At 38.7% G+C, this 19,137-nt stretch overlaps 1 protein-coding gene across 4 annotated transcripts in view; it reads right to left on the bottom strand.

Moving 5' to 3' along the window:
• The window catches only part of MTUS1 (microtubule associated scaffold protein 1), a 115,247-nt gene that overhangs the window by 62,385 nt on the left and 33,725 nt on the right, over positions 1 to 19,137 (bottom strand). For 2 of the 4 annotated variants that reach the window (XM_074905885.1, XM_074905886.1), the window contains exons 4-7: positions 9,156 to 9,329; positions 4,439 to 4,570; positions 2,284 to 2,373; positions 914 to 961 (exon numbers count right to left, since the gene is read on the bottom strand). In XM_074905885.1, coding sequence (XP_074761986.1) covers positions 914 to 961; positions 2,284 to 2,373; positions 4,439 to 4,570; positions 9,156 to 9,329 — 444 coding nt within the window. Of the gene's footprint in view, positions 1 to 913; positions 962 to 1,847; positions 1,855 to 2,275; positions 2,374 to 4,438; positions 4,571 to 7,655; positions 7,846 to 9,155; positions 9,330 to 19,137 lie in introns of those variants that run through there. The other 2 variants (XM_074905888.1, XM_074905889.1) reach the window with 2 other exon arrangements.

Genomic DNA, 19,137 nt, shown 5'->3' with positions numbered 1-19,137 from the left:
ACATCTGCTTGGCTACAGCACCTCTTTCATAAAAACATCTGCTATTCACTCAGGAGACATAGGGCTTTCCAGTGATCTTCAGTATCTTTCAAAAAGGGCTTTTCAATGAGTAATTAATTACAAGCAGCTTTTAATTCAGCAAATACCCTGATGCTTGGGAAACCAATTTAGACTGCCAACTCTTTTGAAAAGTCTTGGAAATTGCAGCAAGGAGAAACATCATCTGAAGACTTTTCTGTCTCCTGGCAGATAGAAACTAGCACCAGGTGTCCAAACTGGCATAAACACGAAAACCAAACTCAAGATGAAGTCCTTAAAACTCTGCCAGATTTTGGAACGCCATCTGCCACTTAATCAGCTGCAATTCCTCCTGCTGCCATATAAACAGAGACACACATCAACATGGTCAGATAATTTCAACTTCTTATTCAAGTGTAGTCTGCAGTGATACAGAGACAGCTCACACCGGAAGGGTATCTACCATGAACCTTCCAGAAAAACCTGTTATTCTGTATGATTCTTCTAATAATTTTTTTTAAAGCCACAACACATGAACTTTAATAATTACTTACCTCACTGTGACTAAACAGCAAAAACTACATCCATGTTTCATTGCCAAACTTTTTTTTGGTTACAGCTAAAACCTCCTTATTGCTTCTCTGGAAACAGAGACTGCCAGATAGTACAGACTGCATATTTTAAGAGCTGGGTAGCCAAAAGTAAGTAGAGAAAAAAAAAAAAAAACAACCAACAAACCTTTTCTCCATATCCCTTGAAACTGGAGTCAGTGATGGTTTATGGAATTATCCACTACAAAACTGGTCTTCCAAGAAAAGAACCTATGTACTAATGTAACGTATAAACCTAATCTAAATTGCACCACAAAATGCAAAAATATGTTCAGAAAACTCACCAGAACCCAAACGAGACAGGTTTTGGTGTCCATTTCTTCCAGGAGTACCTATGATGTTCAGGGAAGGAAAAAAAAAAAAGAATAAGAAATGAAAAAAGAAAAAGAGGGGAGAATTACACTTCAGGCCATTAAGGGGCAGTGCGGGTGCCTTTTTCTAAGCTTCATCCCATGTAAGCTCCTCAAACTTCACAATTTCAGTTTCTTTGTTTCTTGCAATGGCCAATGGCACGTTCAACATCAAGATTTAGAATTATAAGGTTAAACTATTTGGAAAATGCACGATGAATTCCCAATATGCCAAACTTCTTTTTCCACGTTACAATTATCATAGGTCATTTAAGCCACATAGTACTGCTTTATTTTACTCATTCATAGATGACCACAGATAATTAAAAAAAAAAATTGTCTATATCAGCATCATAGTAACTTTTTTCCCACCTATATGCTCGTTATTTTATTTGCATAAAGAAGGCATAAAGAAAGAGCACCTTCAAATGTGCTACCAATCAAGTTAGATATAAATGAAAGTACTGAGAAGATAAATCTACCCCTAATGTATTATTTTGGAGTCATATGAAAACTAACCTAAGAACCTCATTATTTTGAAGGATATTAATTAAATGAAAGCACTCTTTTGGACTGCTATGTATAAGTGCAAGAGCCATGTGCAGTTTATAAAAGGTCTGTTGAAAACACCCATCAGTTTTCTTTAGGCTTTACAAATAGTGTGTGATGCTACAGAAGGTGTTTCAATAGGCAACAATCTGCTTTGTACCACTACCATACTTGCTTCCCCTTATCTCAGCCATGCAAATGGAACTTTGCTCCCAAAGTCAAAATTTTGGCCAACAAAACTTGCCTGAGGATTCATATCTATTCTTTTGATTCAAGCTGGTAAAAACGACTAATTTCAAATCCAAAGTTAAAGATAAACCAAGCATCTGATACAGACATGTGAAATGGAGTAATTAGTCTCAACAGCCAAAGCTGATCAGCACACTCTCACAAGCACCTTGCTTAAATTAAACACAAAGTTGGGAAATCTAGTCTGTGTTGTGTCTTCCAAGTATACGATCTTATATCAGGTGACAGAATAACATTTAAAAGACATTATCAAGTATTCTGAGTCCTCATGGAATGCAAGTTTCAAGCAGATAGTGGACAATGAATGCCCTGGGTTTTTTTCCCCCTCCAGATAAAACAGACACGTAAGGAACACTTTGCAGAGCCAGTCTTCAATACTTTGAACTACAAGGAAAAAGACCAGACCGATTATTGCAATTACTCTGAAAGAGCATAGCTGCTCTTTCTCAAAACAGAGGTATTCGAGAACATAAGTGAAAAACTGACTGTATTCAACACCTGATTACCTCTAGCCTCGCTGACTTTCCTTGCTGAGTGCAGTGGCCCAGATGATTTTGGTATGCACTGGTTCAGTGGAGCAGGCCTGGTCTTGACTCCTAGAAATAGAAACTTATATCAGGTTTAAAAGTAGAACTATGTCATCAAACAAAGACATGCCTAAAATTACATATCTACAGTTAACAAGATGTACAAATCCACTCAAGTAAACACACAAAAAAAAGACACCTTCTAGTAAATTCAAGCTGTATTTCAGTTTAGCTTTGCTTTACTAGAACTCACAGTAGAAGAAATAAAAAGATAGTTTTAATAAAACTACTAACATTTTCTTCTGCTTAGAAAAGATTGCACTTTAGCACTAAGATTGAATTAGTTCAGTCCCGAAACAGCAGCAAATACAGCACAGCTACAGAAACCCTGGCTGAGAAGGACCTCTGTGGGCCAGGCATCCAGCCTCCCACTGTGAAGAGGGCCACCACCAAGACGGGATCAGCTGACAGTGCTTTTGTCCCGCTGAGCCTTTCAAACCTCCAGGAAGGGAGGCTCTATGGCCCTGCTGGGCAATGCCGCAACTCCCACTCCACAATTTCAATCATTACCCATTGCGAAATTATCTGGTACTACTGAAAAGAGTTTGGCACCACCACCTCTGTAGCTGTCCTTTTCAAGTTATTGCAAACTGTTACAGGATCTCCCCTTAAGCTTTTTTTGCCTGACTAGGCAAGCTCAACACCCTCAACCTCTCCTCACGTGTGGTGAGGTCATGTGGTCAGAGACTCTAACCATGTTCCTAAGTTTCCAGTGACCTTTCCTGTTTCAAAACAACCCCCTTGGACTGGGAAAGCCTCAAAACACAACACAGTAGTCCCAGTAACACTGAGCCAAGGCAGGGAATAACAGCTGCTTCTGGCCACACTGCTCCTGCAGGTGCTGAAGGTACACTCCCAGTGCCCGGATCACTGATGATGTTAAACAGTGCATCATTGTGTTGCATGTGTTGGACCCCAACAGAAAGCATCAGCTTGTCAGCCAGTCATAAAAATCTGTGTTTGCTTCAAAGTGTTACAGTTTGTAGAAAAGTGTTTCTTTTCATTGTTTACCATTTTAAAGCATGTCATTACCGGGCGACATTTGGCAGACACCTCTTCTATTTATTCTCAATTATGTCAGATACCAGCTTAAAACTTAAGCCTAAAGCAGGAGCATAGTATTTAATTAGGTTTATCTGATTACAATAACCAGTTCACCACAAAGATGGTCAGAAGCAAGCTGATTATAACTGGGATTTAGGAGAGAGAGACAGCAAGCTTATTTATCTGCTCCCATTGTGTATTTAATGTTGGCCAGAGAATGAGTTGTCAACTGCTGCTTGGGGCTTGAGTGGAGAAGCACTGTTGGCTGATCGAGGGGTCCTGGCTCAAATAGGAACCCGAAGCAGAATAGTGTTTAATACAGAGCCAGAAAGTACAATTAAATTAATGTTTCCTTTAGCACCAGATGATGAAACACAATTGTTTTATCTCTTAAAAGTTAGAGCAAACCCCTGCTTCCACTTCAGCCACTAAGAATATCATCACAAAAAAAGCAGTATGAAGAGCTAAGGTCTTTCTGGGACTCCCCCCTTGAAAAGATGGGAAAACATCATTTATCTATGAAAGAAGATACTTCATCCCCCAAGGTCCTTTCTGTCCTGAAAGGGGTAAAGGCAATGAAAAGTATGCATAAGGATGAGGACAACCATACACTCAGGATAATTCTGGGTAGGTCTACCCTGCAGATCACCAGCAGCCACAGAGTCTGTACCTGAGCTTTATGAAAGAAAAGAACTCTTACTAAAACATAAACCCCATGCAATGACACCTGCCACACAACAGAGTGCATTAAGTCCCTGTGCCGAGTAAACCTTAGCCGTATCACAGCGCAGACCTCCTCCTCATTTGCCTGAGATACTCCAAGGAATTACGACAATACAAATGACATTTTAGCCTTCCTATGAAACCTTGCAAAACTTGAAGTACCACTAATGTGATTTTACTTCCTTGCACCATTTTCCAAGACCACTTCTTAATAAACACTGCTTCAGGAGGTAGCCACCTGCCACAGGTAAGGTACCCTAACAGTAGCATCTGTAGTTTCATTCTATTTACAAGCAGACCCATATACCTTTTGGAGTTGATTTCGAGTGTAGTCTAGGTCTTGGTACTGCTTTCAAAGGGACAGATCCCGAAGTACCATTCTGGCAGGCTGGTTTTGAAGGCCATTCTCCATTCTTGACAATAACTGTGGCATTTGCAGCTGCAACACAGAACAACAAAGAATTTGCTCTAGGCTGTATCTAGTTTGGGGAAAATTAAGTCCTAGAACAAGCCTGTTTTACCCAAGGCTAAAGTTAGAAGAAACACAAGTTGGACTAAAAGTATTGTGACCACCTCTGATATCTTCAGTACAGACTGATGAACTGTAACAGATAATCAGCCTATGACTGTTACAAACACTTTGCAGAACCAGACATACAGCTTTAAAATATGTGTAAGAGGGATAAGTGTATTTATCAAAATACATAACTAGAAGTCTGATCTTGCTGTACAAAGCAAACACAGATCACATTTCCGTTTAAGCCACATCATCAATACACAAAGACATTCTGGCCGCAAAATTGACTGTTGAAAAAATAAAAACCAAATAAAACTCAAGACAACTTCCTCATGCAACATCTTCCCCTGTCTCTCATTTGAGCTGAGCGCACTGTTTCAATGATGTGGCGTGCACACCACCAGCAGACTCTGCACCCCTTCCATCCGTGTGGGGCCAGCTGTTCACCAGCTACCACACGAGTTTTAAGAAAGGTTCAGAACAGTGACCTCCTCAGTGACAGCAAGCCTCAGAAGATGCCCTGCCCCGCCAGGAAAGCTCAAGTCATACAGCAAAATACTCCCTGCAAAAAGAGGCAGAGACACCCAGATTGGGAAAGGCAGGACAACAAGCATTTGCTACCTCACATCAAAATCAGGTTTCCACCTAACAGGGCAGTTGCTACAGATGACTTTTTGTTCCATTCCAAAGGAACTTGAGAGAGGTTTGGCTTATTGTCACAATGAAAAATTTTGCTTGAAAAAAAACCTGAAATTTAGAGAAAGCATTGTTTTATTTAAAAAAAAAAAAAAATGATAGTACTTCTAAAGTAAGTATAGATTAAGTACAGTTTGGTTCAGGTACTAAAAACCCACCTATAGTGACACATTAAAGCGTAAGAAATTGACACCCCAGCAGAGCAAGAAATCTTCCCTAACATTGGATGCTTTTAAGATTCAGCTGGACAGGATTCTGGGCCATTGTGTCTAGACATTGCTTTTGCCAGAGAGGTTGGACCTGATGATCCCTGAGGACCCTTCCAACCTGGTATTCTATGACTATTACAATGCCTTTACCAGAGATAAGCAAAAACTACGTCACGCTGGAATAGTTTGTCACACTCTTGTTTTCTTCTCTAGTCATTTAAAGGAAGGAAAAAAAAAAAAAGGAGGTGTGTGTGTGAGAGATATAGTATCTGGCTTGTCCCAGATTGTTTTAATAAGGTTGATGGGTTTTTTTTAAAGGTAGTATGAACTACGTATCTAATATTGTTCATTGGAAGATGGACATACAGTCCTGAGATCATTTTAGTGTCTTCAAATGCACTAGCATATACTACAGAAGTTAACCAATTGCAAAAGATGCTTTCTGGCCACTAATCAATACATTTTCCATGACAGCAAAAGGGACAGAGCTGCTTTTCCTTTTAGAAACATACACAACTGAACACCTCCTCTTTCTTTTATTTTTTAAATAAACAAAGTTAGAGCCTCTCTAAAGAAACAAAAGGTAAATATCTGCAAGAAATGTATACATAAGGAACAATTTTCATAACACATCAATAACATTCTGTGGGAATCTGACCCTGATCAACATCAGATGATTCAAAGTAATTGGTGTTAGTAAATCATGAGGTCCGATGCAATCCTTAAATTTTTCTGTAAAACATTCAGCTAAGGACTTTTGCTCAGAGTGCACTGCAAGCAGCTAGTAACTGCTTACAAACTACTATGCTACTGTCTTTTAAACCAGAAGCATGCCATGGAATTAACACTTTGGGTGAGTGAGCACCCTTCTGGTACAGGACTAGTTAGGGCACTGCATTGTCCTATTGGAAGTCTAGGGTCAGCTAATCAGGCTACATGAAGAAAAAAAGGTAAATTTGCAAAGTTAGGTCCATTGTATGATTCAAAGATGGTTATTCATAGAGTAGCTACTGCAATCTTAAACAAAGAGGGATGGGTATGAAGTGATCTCACCCCAGCTAAGATCTAAGGCATTTAAACACTCAACTCATTAAAAGAATTTTAGTGGAATGTTTAGTGTACAGAAATGCAGCTCCAGGTCAATTACTAGGATCGGCTTTTTAACTTCTGAAACACTATTTCTTTTATATGCAATTATTCTAATGTAATTCAAATTTGGATTCTTGTTCTTAACCTCAGAGTTAAAACATTACAGTAAATTCAAAAGGTAACACTTTCAGCTCAGCACCGAAATTGAGATCATTTCTGTTAAAAACCCAAATTATTACAGCTCAGACTAACAGTTTACATGCAAAATATGCTTTTATTAACAACAGGATTTCAAACTTCGTGATTTCTAAACTTCTCAAGTATTAAGCCTTTTTAGAGAAAAGAATCATAACACTCAAGTGTTCATTAGACCAAAAAAAAAAAATCCCTAATGTTGCCACAGGAAATTACCCATCCAAGGGCATCCCAAAACAAAGGGCTGAACTGACACAGCAGGAGAAATCCTCTCTTCCTATATTTTTGCTCCTCTAACACAAGGCAAACTCCTTAAACAAAACAAGCCACACAGCTTTGTCAATTTAATGCTGTTGAGAGGACCACAATAGGTTATCATAAATTTCATGACATTCAACAGCATAAACCTCCCATCTTCGTCTTTGTGTGTTCCACCAATCTAATAAAAACATTTTAGGTTTACAAATACAGGGTGGGGTTTTTTTGCCTGACATTGTATAGTAGAGTGACTATACTGTAGTGAAAGACTAAAATATGGCAACAGCACTGTACTTACTATTAGAGTACAAAGTAAATTCATTAGTTCTTTCCAATTTGATTCAAAGTCATAAAGACTTCACTTTAACATATGAACTATATGTAAGCTAAACTCATTGTAATCACAAAACCTGACCATCAGACATAAATCATTCCCATTAAGTGTAAGAAATTAAGAAAAATCATCTTACAGAAAATCAGCAAGTCAGAATATTACATACATTTACCAGCCTCCACAAAATACATGCTTTAAAATAGAAATAAAAAGGAATACAACCTACTTCTTTTCCCAGTAACCGTGGCTAACAAAGAAATAATACAAAAGCTGTAAGTTCCCACTACCAGCAATGTCAGTAAGGTAATATCAGAGTGGCTTCCTGAGTCAGTCGGTGGTGTTAGTGTAGAATTGATGAAAATAATAGGAGAAAAATTAGTTTCTGTGCAACTGCGGAGTCCTCCTGGTACAGTCATTTAAAAAAGATCAAAGCAAGCTTAAAGCCAAAGACACTGCAGCCATGTTCAACCTCTCATATTGCTCTTGCTTGCTCTTTGTGAATCGGAGTGGAAAAAATTGTGAGCTTGAAGGCAGTGGACAAAACAGATTAAACCAGCTAGCAAACCAGGCTAAATAAGGAGTCATCTGTTTGGATACTTAATCTGAATACACTTCCTCGTTATGAAGCAATGACCCTTTTCTTTGTTACATGAGGGAATAAAATGAAGAGAGAACAAAGCTTCTTAGGAATTCCAGATACAGTCCTAAACCTGAACAGCAAAAGTCAACATGGCTGTCATAGTAACATGCACTGCATATTTTATTACACATATTCTTTTGAGAAATATGTTAGGTTTTATTTTTTTTATGAAAGCACTACAGGGGAAAAAAAAAAGAACAAGAGAAAATTTAGTTATGTATGTATGCATGCATGCATGCATATGCGCATACATAAACTGTAGATGTATGTTAAATCACAGTTCTCTTTTTCGGTCCATTGAAGACAGATTTAAATGACATCTGGCACAAAGGAAAGGCCTTTGCCCAGTCTCCAAGGTGTAACAGATGATGTGACAGTAACATAATATTTGAATGTACTCATATGAATACATATAGCCAGGAATACTAATATGTCAGACAGTCATTTGTGTGCTATTTCCTTCCACCCCTAGAACTCCTACAACTGCTGGTACAGATCCTTTATAGAGTTTCAAATCAAAGCAAGTTCTGTTATTTTTCATCAAGATGGATTTGGTTCAGGTCATACACCAATGCTTAGAAGTTACAGAAGCGTACCCATGCAACATTTTACCTTCTAAAAGCAGCTTTGCTTACCCGCTTTTGATCTCATATGCATATTTTATCTTAAAACTCTGAAAGCAGATATAACCTAGTTCAAAAACAGCATTTAGTATCAAAAACTTGTGATGTGCTGTTCCAAATATTATGACAAGCCATCCATTCAGACTTACTGCTTGTTACACACATGTAAACACAAGGAAACCTGCTGGTTTTGTAATGTATGAGGGCAGAAGAGGAGCAGTACTGAAACCTCTACTGAAACAAAATTTCAAGGCTCAAAGCTCCTTCAAGTGGCATGTCTTAAGAAGTTAAGTTGTAAGTTAAGAGGCAAAACAAGTAAGACCTAGAACTAATAATAAGTAGCGCGATAAGAATTAACACAGGCCTTTGTCAGACAGGAGTCCCTTCAAGGGGATTTTTTTTTTCCCAGCAAGCTGTTGATGCTGACTGTGAGTTAAAACCCATAACCTTGACAGATACTTACAATTACTGCTGAAAAGACTTCGCTCACTCTGAGTGCTGCTGACTGATGAGATGCTAGGTGTTCTCTCAAGTACTGCTCTTTTGACAGACCCTTGGGATTTGGTGAGCTGTTTACTGGAGGAGGCTGGAGAATTTTTAACCGAGGCATGGTTCTCTCTTGGCGAAGATCCTATACCTGTCAATTGAGGGAAAGGAGGAGGGAGAGAAAAGAGCAGAAGGAGTTGAGAAAGAAACTTAAACAATTGTAGGCTTATATGTAGAAGAAGCAAGTAAAAAGGTTTACAATTAAAAATACATATAAAAAGGCTTAATGTACCTCATATTGACAGAGTAAAAAACACTGTAAAGGCAGAAAAACAGTTCCAAGAACTTAAAGAATTCTGTTTTATCTGCATATTGACCTCAGGAACATATCAAGAGCTTTAAAGACCAGTATTCACGGCAGACATTTGCATGCACAAAGTCTTTCTTGCATTCTCCTACCTTTGTGTACTATGGTTAGCTGTACTGGTGAACCCATAAAAATATAACCTCCGGCTCAAAAATAATCCAAGAAAGATTCCTTTGTTTGTTCCCGCCCTCAAAGAAGAGATTCAGCCTCTCCACCCCCATCCCCCTCCACAGTACTCTAGAAGATAATATCCTTGCAAGGACAAACACACCAGGGGAGTATCAAATTGTGTGGTACTCATAATATAGTGAAAACTGACCAGTTCTGCAGAACTAGTTAAACAGCACTCCCTGGAACCAAGTTCTTAAAGGGCAACTGGTGCAGGCACATTTTTGCATTAATTGTTGTTTTCATTTCAGCTTGTAGAATACGAATGTCCAATAGCTAAGTTAACCAAATAGGAAGAGTATCTATATAGGACACAGGTGTGCCATCTTCAGATGGGAGCTTACTCTTGTACTACTAACAATGCAACTACACTTTCCACAAGAAAAGTTTTTAGTTGAACTTCTATTTTTTTGCAGAAAAGTGTGCACCCAGATTAAAACTACAGTAGCCCAAAGGAAGTTACATGCACACAGACTTGTCTTGACAGCACCGTTGACTCTTGTCAGCTCTAACGTCAAGATCTTTATACAGTCCTCTGAATAACTACAGAAGAGAGGTTTTCATTTTTGTACAAAACCAAAAATGGAGATACGGATAACAGACTTCCATTTAAAAAAAAAAAGTTTTGTTATTTATCGTAACATATTTTACAAAATAACTTCTGATGTCATTGTCATTTTCAAGTCTGACAGTTTTATCTTACTTGAAAAGAAACTACTAGTGTCTCAGATTTGACTTAGAACAATCAAGTTTCTGTTTAAAGGGAATACTCTTCCCTTTATTCCTGTCACTATAAACCATGTATTAATTTTGCTTCAGCTATATAAGCGATTGTTGAAACGCGACAAAACTAGCTAGTAATTCCACTTCATTCAACAGCAGTTTTGTTACAGGATCTCTACTCTTAAATATCAACGACCAAAGAAACCATCAATTTGCACTGAGACCATGAAAACATGACATTAAGGGGATTACATTAAGATTTAGACAAGAACACATACCCAGTGTCTGCTTTTCAACAGCAGGTGGTGTAACAGGATTAGACAATGTGGCTCAAAACATCCTGTATCAGGTACGAAAAAACAGTAACAGCACTAGTAAAGGAAAGTATGACCAAGCTATTTCCCTCAGTTCAGATCAATTCAGAAACAAAACAGAAACCTACATACAACATATACCAAACATGCATTAGGATATTATATGATACTGGTCACTGAATGTAACACACAAGCTTCAGTGAGTCATGAAACACGCTTTACATCAGGCCTCTCTTCAGAGACACACTTTTATTACTCGTCTGGCATTACTATGCTGAACTGTGACTCTGTATACGGCTTTACCGTAGCCTGGTATTAAACCTCCAAGACAAAATTATCAACCATATTTTTAAATTTTTGTAAGTTACTGCAACGGACGCGTGAATAGATCCAAGAGCATCCAATCCCTGTCATGCTATGAGAACACCACAAACCACAAGCTCACACCTATTAAAAACATCTCTGAAACATGGTACTCCAGACAACATATCTGATATCATTTGCATTTGACCAAAAAAAAAAAAAAAAAAATCAAAAATTCTGTGACATCTGAACTTCATACAACAACTCTAACAGCTTTAAAAAGCTTACCACATTGCTTTCTAAAACCTTGTTTCATTAATGGAACAACATACCAGAAAAGTAATTAATCCAGACCAGTTGGAGATTCCTTTTCTAAATAGCCTCTCGCCAAAATAAGGTGCAAAAACCAGACAAACCCCACACCCCAAAAACAAACCAAATAAAAGAAGGGCTGCCGTACAAACACTGCATGTTATGGTCTCACAACTTAGTAAGTTAAAACTTTACGTTTCAACAGGCAGCTAGAGGAACTTTATTGTTTAAAGATGAGGGTAACATGCTTGATTGGTATTGTGCTGGACTTGTTCATTCAGTTCAAAGGTACAGGAACAAAATCCCATTTTCTTCACAGTGACTTTCACTCAAGAGGGGTCAAGGCAAGCATGTGAAAACGTTCAGGTCTCTTCTCGTACAGCATGTTCCCCATGTACGAGCTGCAGCCAGCCCAGCTTCTCTGCAGATGCTGGCACGCAGCAGTGCTCCAAACCAGCTGTGAACCCAAACCCACTCAGCCAGCACAGCAAGCTCTAGGACGTTCAGCTTCAGAGACACATCAAACACACGACCTTTGCTCTTTTCTTAGTTCTTCTACTGCTCAGTGCTTTCCTATAAGGCTTCTATTAAAGTAATTACTCAAGCACTCAAATCCATTTTTCAAAAGCCCAGCTTGAGGGAGAATTTTTTTTAAGTCATGACAAGATCATTAAGCAACTACTCTAGGTGTTACTTCAAGTAACAATAATGGTTTCACAAACTATTTTTATAAGTACCATTCTCACAATTAAACGCAAAGGTTTTGAAGACAGAAGGAGGAAGACATCATATATAAACAAAAGTACTGGAAACAAGCACAAAAGCAGGATATTTAGTGAACCATTACTATAAAGACAACAAGCAATAGTATCAAAGTAATTGGCTTTCATCAGGTATTTAATCTAGTCACTGAAGTGGAATACTAGAAATATCACATTCCTTTACAGTGAGGTAATGAATTGGCAGTTCTTTAGAAAAAGGTCTCTAAGCAACAACCACATTACTTCAAATATGTTACAGTATCTCGTGTATTGAAACGGAAATAAGCAAAGAACAAAGCTCATTTTTCAAGAAGTGATGAAGTCAGATTTCATATCCTTACTCAAATAATCACCCTCTTGTATGAATCTCTTGTAGGTGATTATTGTCAAGAATAAATTAAGGCTTCCTTTAAATAGTACTGGAGCCTAAAAAATTCAAATTAAAAGAATAAACATATGCTAGTAGTGGTGAACTTGGGACTCTGTTGACACCAGACAAATTGTAAAGTTGAATACATATTCAACAATTCTGAGGTTCAACCTCCGCCATTCTAAACCATATTGACACATTTCACATCTAGAACTGATCACAGAGTAACTGGCATTCACAGAGCTATATAACATCTGGAAATCAATGGTTCAAAGCCTTTCCCAAACAGAAAATTATGGCAGACTAAGTGCAAAACGAGTCTTTGGAAAAATGCTTTTTGTTGTTGTTGGTTTTGTCTAACCCTAAAGCTAACAGTAATAGTTGGTTTGGCATTTCATATCTCATGAATATGTTGAGGTTTGGATTTTTTTTCTTGCTTTTCTGATTTTTCCTGCAAGATTAAAAATCCAGAGGGCTCTGTTTTAGAAGTGATAAACTTCTTAGCTTTTAAAAAAAAAAAAAATGTAAGCATGATGAAGCAGTCCAATCTAAGCCTACCGTACGTGATCTTTATAAAGCAAGGGGAGTAAACCTTCAAGAAAACATGGTATTTTGGCACCTATTGAAAGGAGCAAGTAAATCATGGAAAGACAAACTGGACTTTGGCATTGTTACCAGCAGAATGATCTTAACATAGTTATAAGAGCATTTATGGTTGCTGGTTTTGGCACTGTAAAGCAGAAGCAATATTACAGCATGTTCCATAATTCTACTGAAGATCAACAGATAGTCTCTTTCTAGTTCTCTCCCCTTCTGAAGTCTCAAATTATTATCAAAACTGCCAAAGAAAAGGCAGGACACAGTTACGTTATGTTGTCAGTAATGCCTGAACTGCTAAACATAAACATGGACAAACACGGAATATTATGCTACTGCTGGGTCTTGAAAATTTACATGAGAAAGATTTATCTGTTTAGGGGATCAGCTGATCAGAGAATAGTTTACATATTAATACAAGACCCGGCTGAGGAAGATTTCCCAGTATTGTTCCCATTCACCTACAGTCCTCAGGAAAGTGCTCCTCTTTGGCACGGCTATCGAGGAATCATCAGCAAACCAGTGCCAAAAACATAACCAGGCTGCGTGCAGCCAGGTTGGTAGGTATTCATGTGTTCCTCCTCGTGCAACTCAGACTAAAAACTGGAAAACTGATCATCAGTGCTACAGAGCATTATATTAACAGTTAACAACAACCAAGCCAACCCTTCTCATTCCCTCAAATGCTCCCACTGTCAGAAGAGTTTTCAGTTATGTGGAGAAAGAGGGAAAGAACAACACTGATGTGTTTCTACTGTTAAATTTCAATTTCTCTGCTTCCTATTTGGCCCAGTTTTGAAACGTCATGGATTTCCTCCTAGTTAAATCCTTCCCTGATCATCTGATCCCTTTCCCCATCTTCCCTCAGGCTCAAATCCTTGCATATGATCTCTCCAGCACCTAGAAATAGCCTCAAGTCCCCAGGCTCAAGTCTGAACTCACACCTGCTCTCCCACCTCCAGCACTGTCTGCCATCATGCTGCCTGCTGGATTTACTCAGTTTTAGGTTTTTCCTCTTGTAGACTGAACTAAAGCAGCCCCATGAGAGACCATGTCCACACAGTCACGCTGTCATCTCCTATGACCGCCGGCAGAGCCAGTCTTTGGAGAGCAGGTATTCAGGTATTGTTACACCAGCTCCCCAGGGCAGCTGCACAGCGGTGGCAAAGCTTGTCCACTCCAGCTTTGCCAGGAGCCTGTCATAAACTGTTTGCATTCCGACTTAAACAAACCCCAACCACTAGCTTTAACACAGCCATTGGAAAGTCCTGTCCATTTAGTAGTGGGCACAAGGAGAAGTCAAATCAATGTACTACAAGGAAAGCTGAGGCAAAAGAAAACTACCAACCACACGCAATTACGCTTTTCATTACTGTCTAGCTCTTAATAGCACACAGCCCTTCATGTTATGCATTAAGAATTTTTTGATAGTTTGCAGCTTTTATATTCACGTTATTCACGAATATTTTAAGTTTTCTGCTGCAGGAGTTCATGCATTTCTTTCATGAAGAAGGAACCTCACTGTAACAAAACGTAATTTTCTTCAGGTAGACAAGAATTCCTATTTCTTTCCTTCTTTACCTCCACCCTGTGAGAATCCAGAACTAACTAGTACAGGTGAAGACACAACAGCATGTCCTTGCAAGTAAATGACTAGGTACCAAGAAATTCCCCTGCAGGGAAGTGGTGCACACCTCACTCCTAAAGGAAAATATTCTTATAGATGCATCCACATTTATGACAGCATTGATTTGTCAACTGTTAGTATCAGTCTCTGCAAGTATGATCATGCTTCTTGCTACAGATATAACACATTAAAACCCTGATGGGGCTAGTCACTAATCACTTGTAAAGAGTCTGGAAACTTATGTGAAAACTTCAATTCTCTAAGTATGGTCACTGATGGCACCAGAAACAAAGCTGACAAGATTAAATGCTCCCTTCTGGAAGCTGAAGTCAATAGAATACTGGAAATACCATGTACTTTGGAATAAAGATCATTTAACATCTTCAAACGTTTCCTACATCTCCCCCCTTCCCCTATCCCCCAAAAGCTCAGAGGACCACACCCAAGGATAGCAAACCAGATCTAAATCAACAATTTCAGAGCGAGTTGGTTAACAGATTCTACATTACCTCCCAAACAAAACCTCTTCTGCTCTTACTCATTTCTCACGGTCAATTCGACTTACAGAACTCAACAGGAAATTCTGTATTCCAAATGGGTGGTTTTATGCTGAACCCTAAGGCTTGCAAAACATGAGCAATATCCATCCCATGGTGAGAGCTCCTTCTTCATGAGAAGAAACAAAAGAGAAAAGGTGTCAAAGTTTTATCAAGTTCTTCTACTTGTGTATGCAGCCAAAGCTAAAAGCAAACTAAGCTGAATTCAAACTACATCATTTTATGGCTCCTTTCTGGCCTCAAACTGTGAATTGACCATTCTGTACCTCAATGACCAAAACCCGGGGCAGAGGCTTAGAGGTCAGTACTTGGCACAAGGACATACATTGCTCCAGTCTGTGTCCAGCAAACCATTCCTGTTGAGGATGGCCAGGAAGTCAGGGCAAAGCAGAGTGGAAACATTACCAGGGAAATCCAACTCACGCAATCAGAGAAGGGATGACCTATAAGGCTCCTAAGCCCTCACAACTTACGCTGCTTTCTGAACTCTCACAAACTGATTAGCTAGACAAAAGTCCTTTCACATTGGGTAAGTTCTCCCTGTACTTTACACTGCAAATTAAAAGAGAATTGGTCATGAGAAACACAGTCAGTATGCAGTGGAGCTCTCTGGGTGAAGATGACCAAAGAGAGATAACAGACAAGCTTTATGTTATACTATAGGCCACAGACCATGGAGATCCATGTGTTGGTTTCCTCCTTCCCACTTCTCTGAAGGAGAGTTTTCAGTTCACTTTTAACACAGGCTTTAATTACTGTAATCAAGCCCTACATATGTATTAAAGAAAGGGAAAAGGGGACCAAGTAATCTGCACTCATAAGGACAAATAATGATCTTGGATAAATTAGTGTATGAGGAACCTGCTTTTAGAATCCATAAAAGCAGCTGGCTGTTCTGCAAAAGAAAAAAAATCATAAAAAGACTGGTTGAAACTAAAATTTAAAGCCTTTTTTTTTGTCTGCACTTCAGATTTGTTCACGAGAAAGTGTATGGATACCCTTACAAGTAACTCTCCACTCCAAAATCCTGAGAAAAGTCCTGACTGTTTCAGGCCAGAGAACTTGGAAGTTATGTTTGCCTTTTAAAATATTTTGTTTCCTCTTGGCAGCATGTCAATCCAACTAAAGAGTCACATGGTAGATAGCAGGAATGCTACAAGCTGAAAAGTGATTTGCAGTTACCATGTTTGGTTTAGCTCCTGGTTCAGTGTCAGAACAGAGATTCAAGGACTCTGGGAATGTTTACTGGAACGGAATTGTTTTGGTTCTGCTTCACTAGTATTCTGAAAGGCTATACCAAAAAGTCCTGGATTACAAAGTTTATATATATTTCCAGCTGTACTAAAACCCACTGAAACCATTTGGTTTCCATTTTCCATCTGAAAAGCCTTTCTTTCTGTAATAAACAGCAACAACACTCCATAATCAACAGAGTCTTAATTTGTCACAGCCTGCTGTGGTTTTATCTTTGGAAGATTCTCTGAATTACACATTTAATTGTAAGATCAAACCAAAATTCAACTGAAGGAATTTAGCAATTATGAACTAACAAGCAAATCATTAGTACTTCAAAGTTTCACTAAACCTGCTGTGGTCTAGTGCAACTTCAATTTATTTCCTATAGTATATGCAGAATTATTTCTCCTGTGCTTCAGTTAGTTGCAGAACACTGGAAAAGTTGTTCAGTATGATCAACTTTTCATAATGAAAAGGTCCCATTTGTCCAAAATGTTCTTCAAAGAAACACAGAATTCAGACTGTAATGCTTCTCTCTACCCAAGCTTTCATTACTCTAGTTGAACGCTATGAATGTACTAGCAGGAGAAAGACAGGTACCACTGGAGTAGACTTGTGGAAAAGATAAGTAAAGCACGGGGCCTAATTAACTCTGCTAATTGAATGTCAGAGACAAAATCGTACCCAAAGGTCTGAAATAACTGTCAGACAGTGAAACACATTTTGGTTACAAAGATGATTTACATGGCTTCCATTAAATTTCTGGAAGTCTTTAACAGTAAGCAGGGCTATAATATTTTTGATGCTTTCATATCCCCAAATAGTTTCAATTACACGTAAGAGGCTTGACTGAGCTCTTCATAGATAGGACATCAACAACAACATGAAGTTTCATACAGTGGGAAATAATTTAAAGCAATAGTATAATTTTAAGGCAGAAATTTAAGTGAAGTATTAGCATATCAGAAATCATACTTGCAGGTAAAGCTCCTTTCTGTTACATACTTACAGGTAGGTAGCAGTCAGCGATAGGAAAAAAAAAGCAATGGTGGGCTTCTACATTTGTAGATCTAAAGTAAATGAGTTATATCCATGTTTTATTCTGTTCAAACATAAATCAAACAATGTCCTATGGTTCATGCTGTCACAGAGCTTCTGTCCAACCGCAGGAGTTGTAACATGTGGTTGCTGGGGCAGGCTGACAGTAGAACTCGGAGTGATGTTCCATGGGACCACCAAAGCTCCCTGGCTTCTCCAGTCCGCTTCCACCCCTCCCTCCAGTGAGAGAAAGACATGACTCCTCCCAAACCATAACACCTCAACTATTAGCAGTCTATTACTCCTCCACAGTGGTTATGTACACCCAATTAAAAGGCTGTGTGCATTTGCTGGGAACAAAAACAACAGTTGCTTTCATTTCAAGACTGGTTCGAAGTCCTGAGTCAGGGCTCAAAAATTACACATGCCTTCCAGTAAAACCCATGTTAACTCAAACACCTTATTCTGTGTCTTGAATTCTATTAAATGTTTTCACTGATAGAAAACATAGCAAAAGGCATACTGCCTGCCATCAGGCATCACTACAGAAATCTATGCACACCATCATGGAAAAACTACCTGTAGAGAATTGAGATTTTTGTTTGAGAATGAGTATGTGATTGCAGATCATTCTCTTATGTAGAAATGGAGGCAAATAGTTACAGAAGTAATTTTGAGGCATCTAGCTTGTAACTGTGATTTCTAGATTTGCTGCAGAAACACGGCTTCGCCATTTCACAAACCCCTTCGGTATACTGAATCAAGTTGGGTTTACGTTTTAGAGAACCAATTTTTAATTCAGAAAAAACTTCAAGGTCTAACCTAGATACACCAATACTGGTGAACAGCAGTAAGCCAACGTTTTGAAATAAATAAAAGTTATTTCTAGCTTAATGTGCTCTGCAAATAACCTCACAAAAATTTAATGCTCCAAGTATAAGTCTTCCTCTCCTTCTGCTGCCTCCTGTTCAGGAGAGGATCAGGGAATTCCCTTAGAAAACACTGACAAGTGAAAGATAATATTACCCAAATCTCAACTCTTGCCAAGTTGCAAGGATCTTATAATTGGTGTTTTATACATAGCATTTTTTTCTTTTATTTCTTGGTCTTAAGGGAGTTTCCCACTTCCCACTCATAATGACAGTGCATGATACAATCCACTGCTCAGAAGCTCTTGATTATTCTGGGAATAATACATATACTAATACATTTTGTACAGACGCACTGCTTCTTTAGTATTTAATGGACTCACTATACTTACTTGTATTCCTGCCCAACAATCCAAACACAGCCAGCAACTGGTTAAGAACTAGCTACATTTATGTTAGCGCTTCTGGAAGCAGTGAGGTCGTTAGCATTTGGACATTTTCAAGACTCTGATTGACAAATGCCTGAACAACCTAGTCTGAATTCAGTGCTGACCCAGTTACAGGCAGGGGGGGTGGGGGCTGGACTAGGTGACCTTCAGGAGTCCTTTCCACCCTGATTTAGCTAGTGTGTCTGTAGTCCGGAGAAATCCTGACAACAAACGACTGTGCAGTTATCAAATTATTGATCTGTGCTGCTGGAATTATATCAAGGCACAA

This window comes from Athene noctua, chromosome 4, assembly GCF_965140245.1.
Source record: "Athene noctua chromosome 4, bAthNoc1.hap1.1, whole genome shotgun sequence".
Taxonomy (NCBI): domain Eukaryota; kingdom Metazoa; phylum Chordata; class Aves; order Strigiformes; family Strigidae; genus Athene; species Athene noctua.
This window is presented reverse-complemented; position numbering and strand designations above follow the sequence as displayed.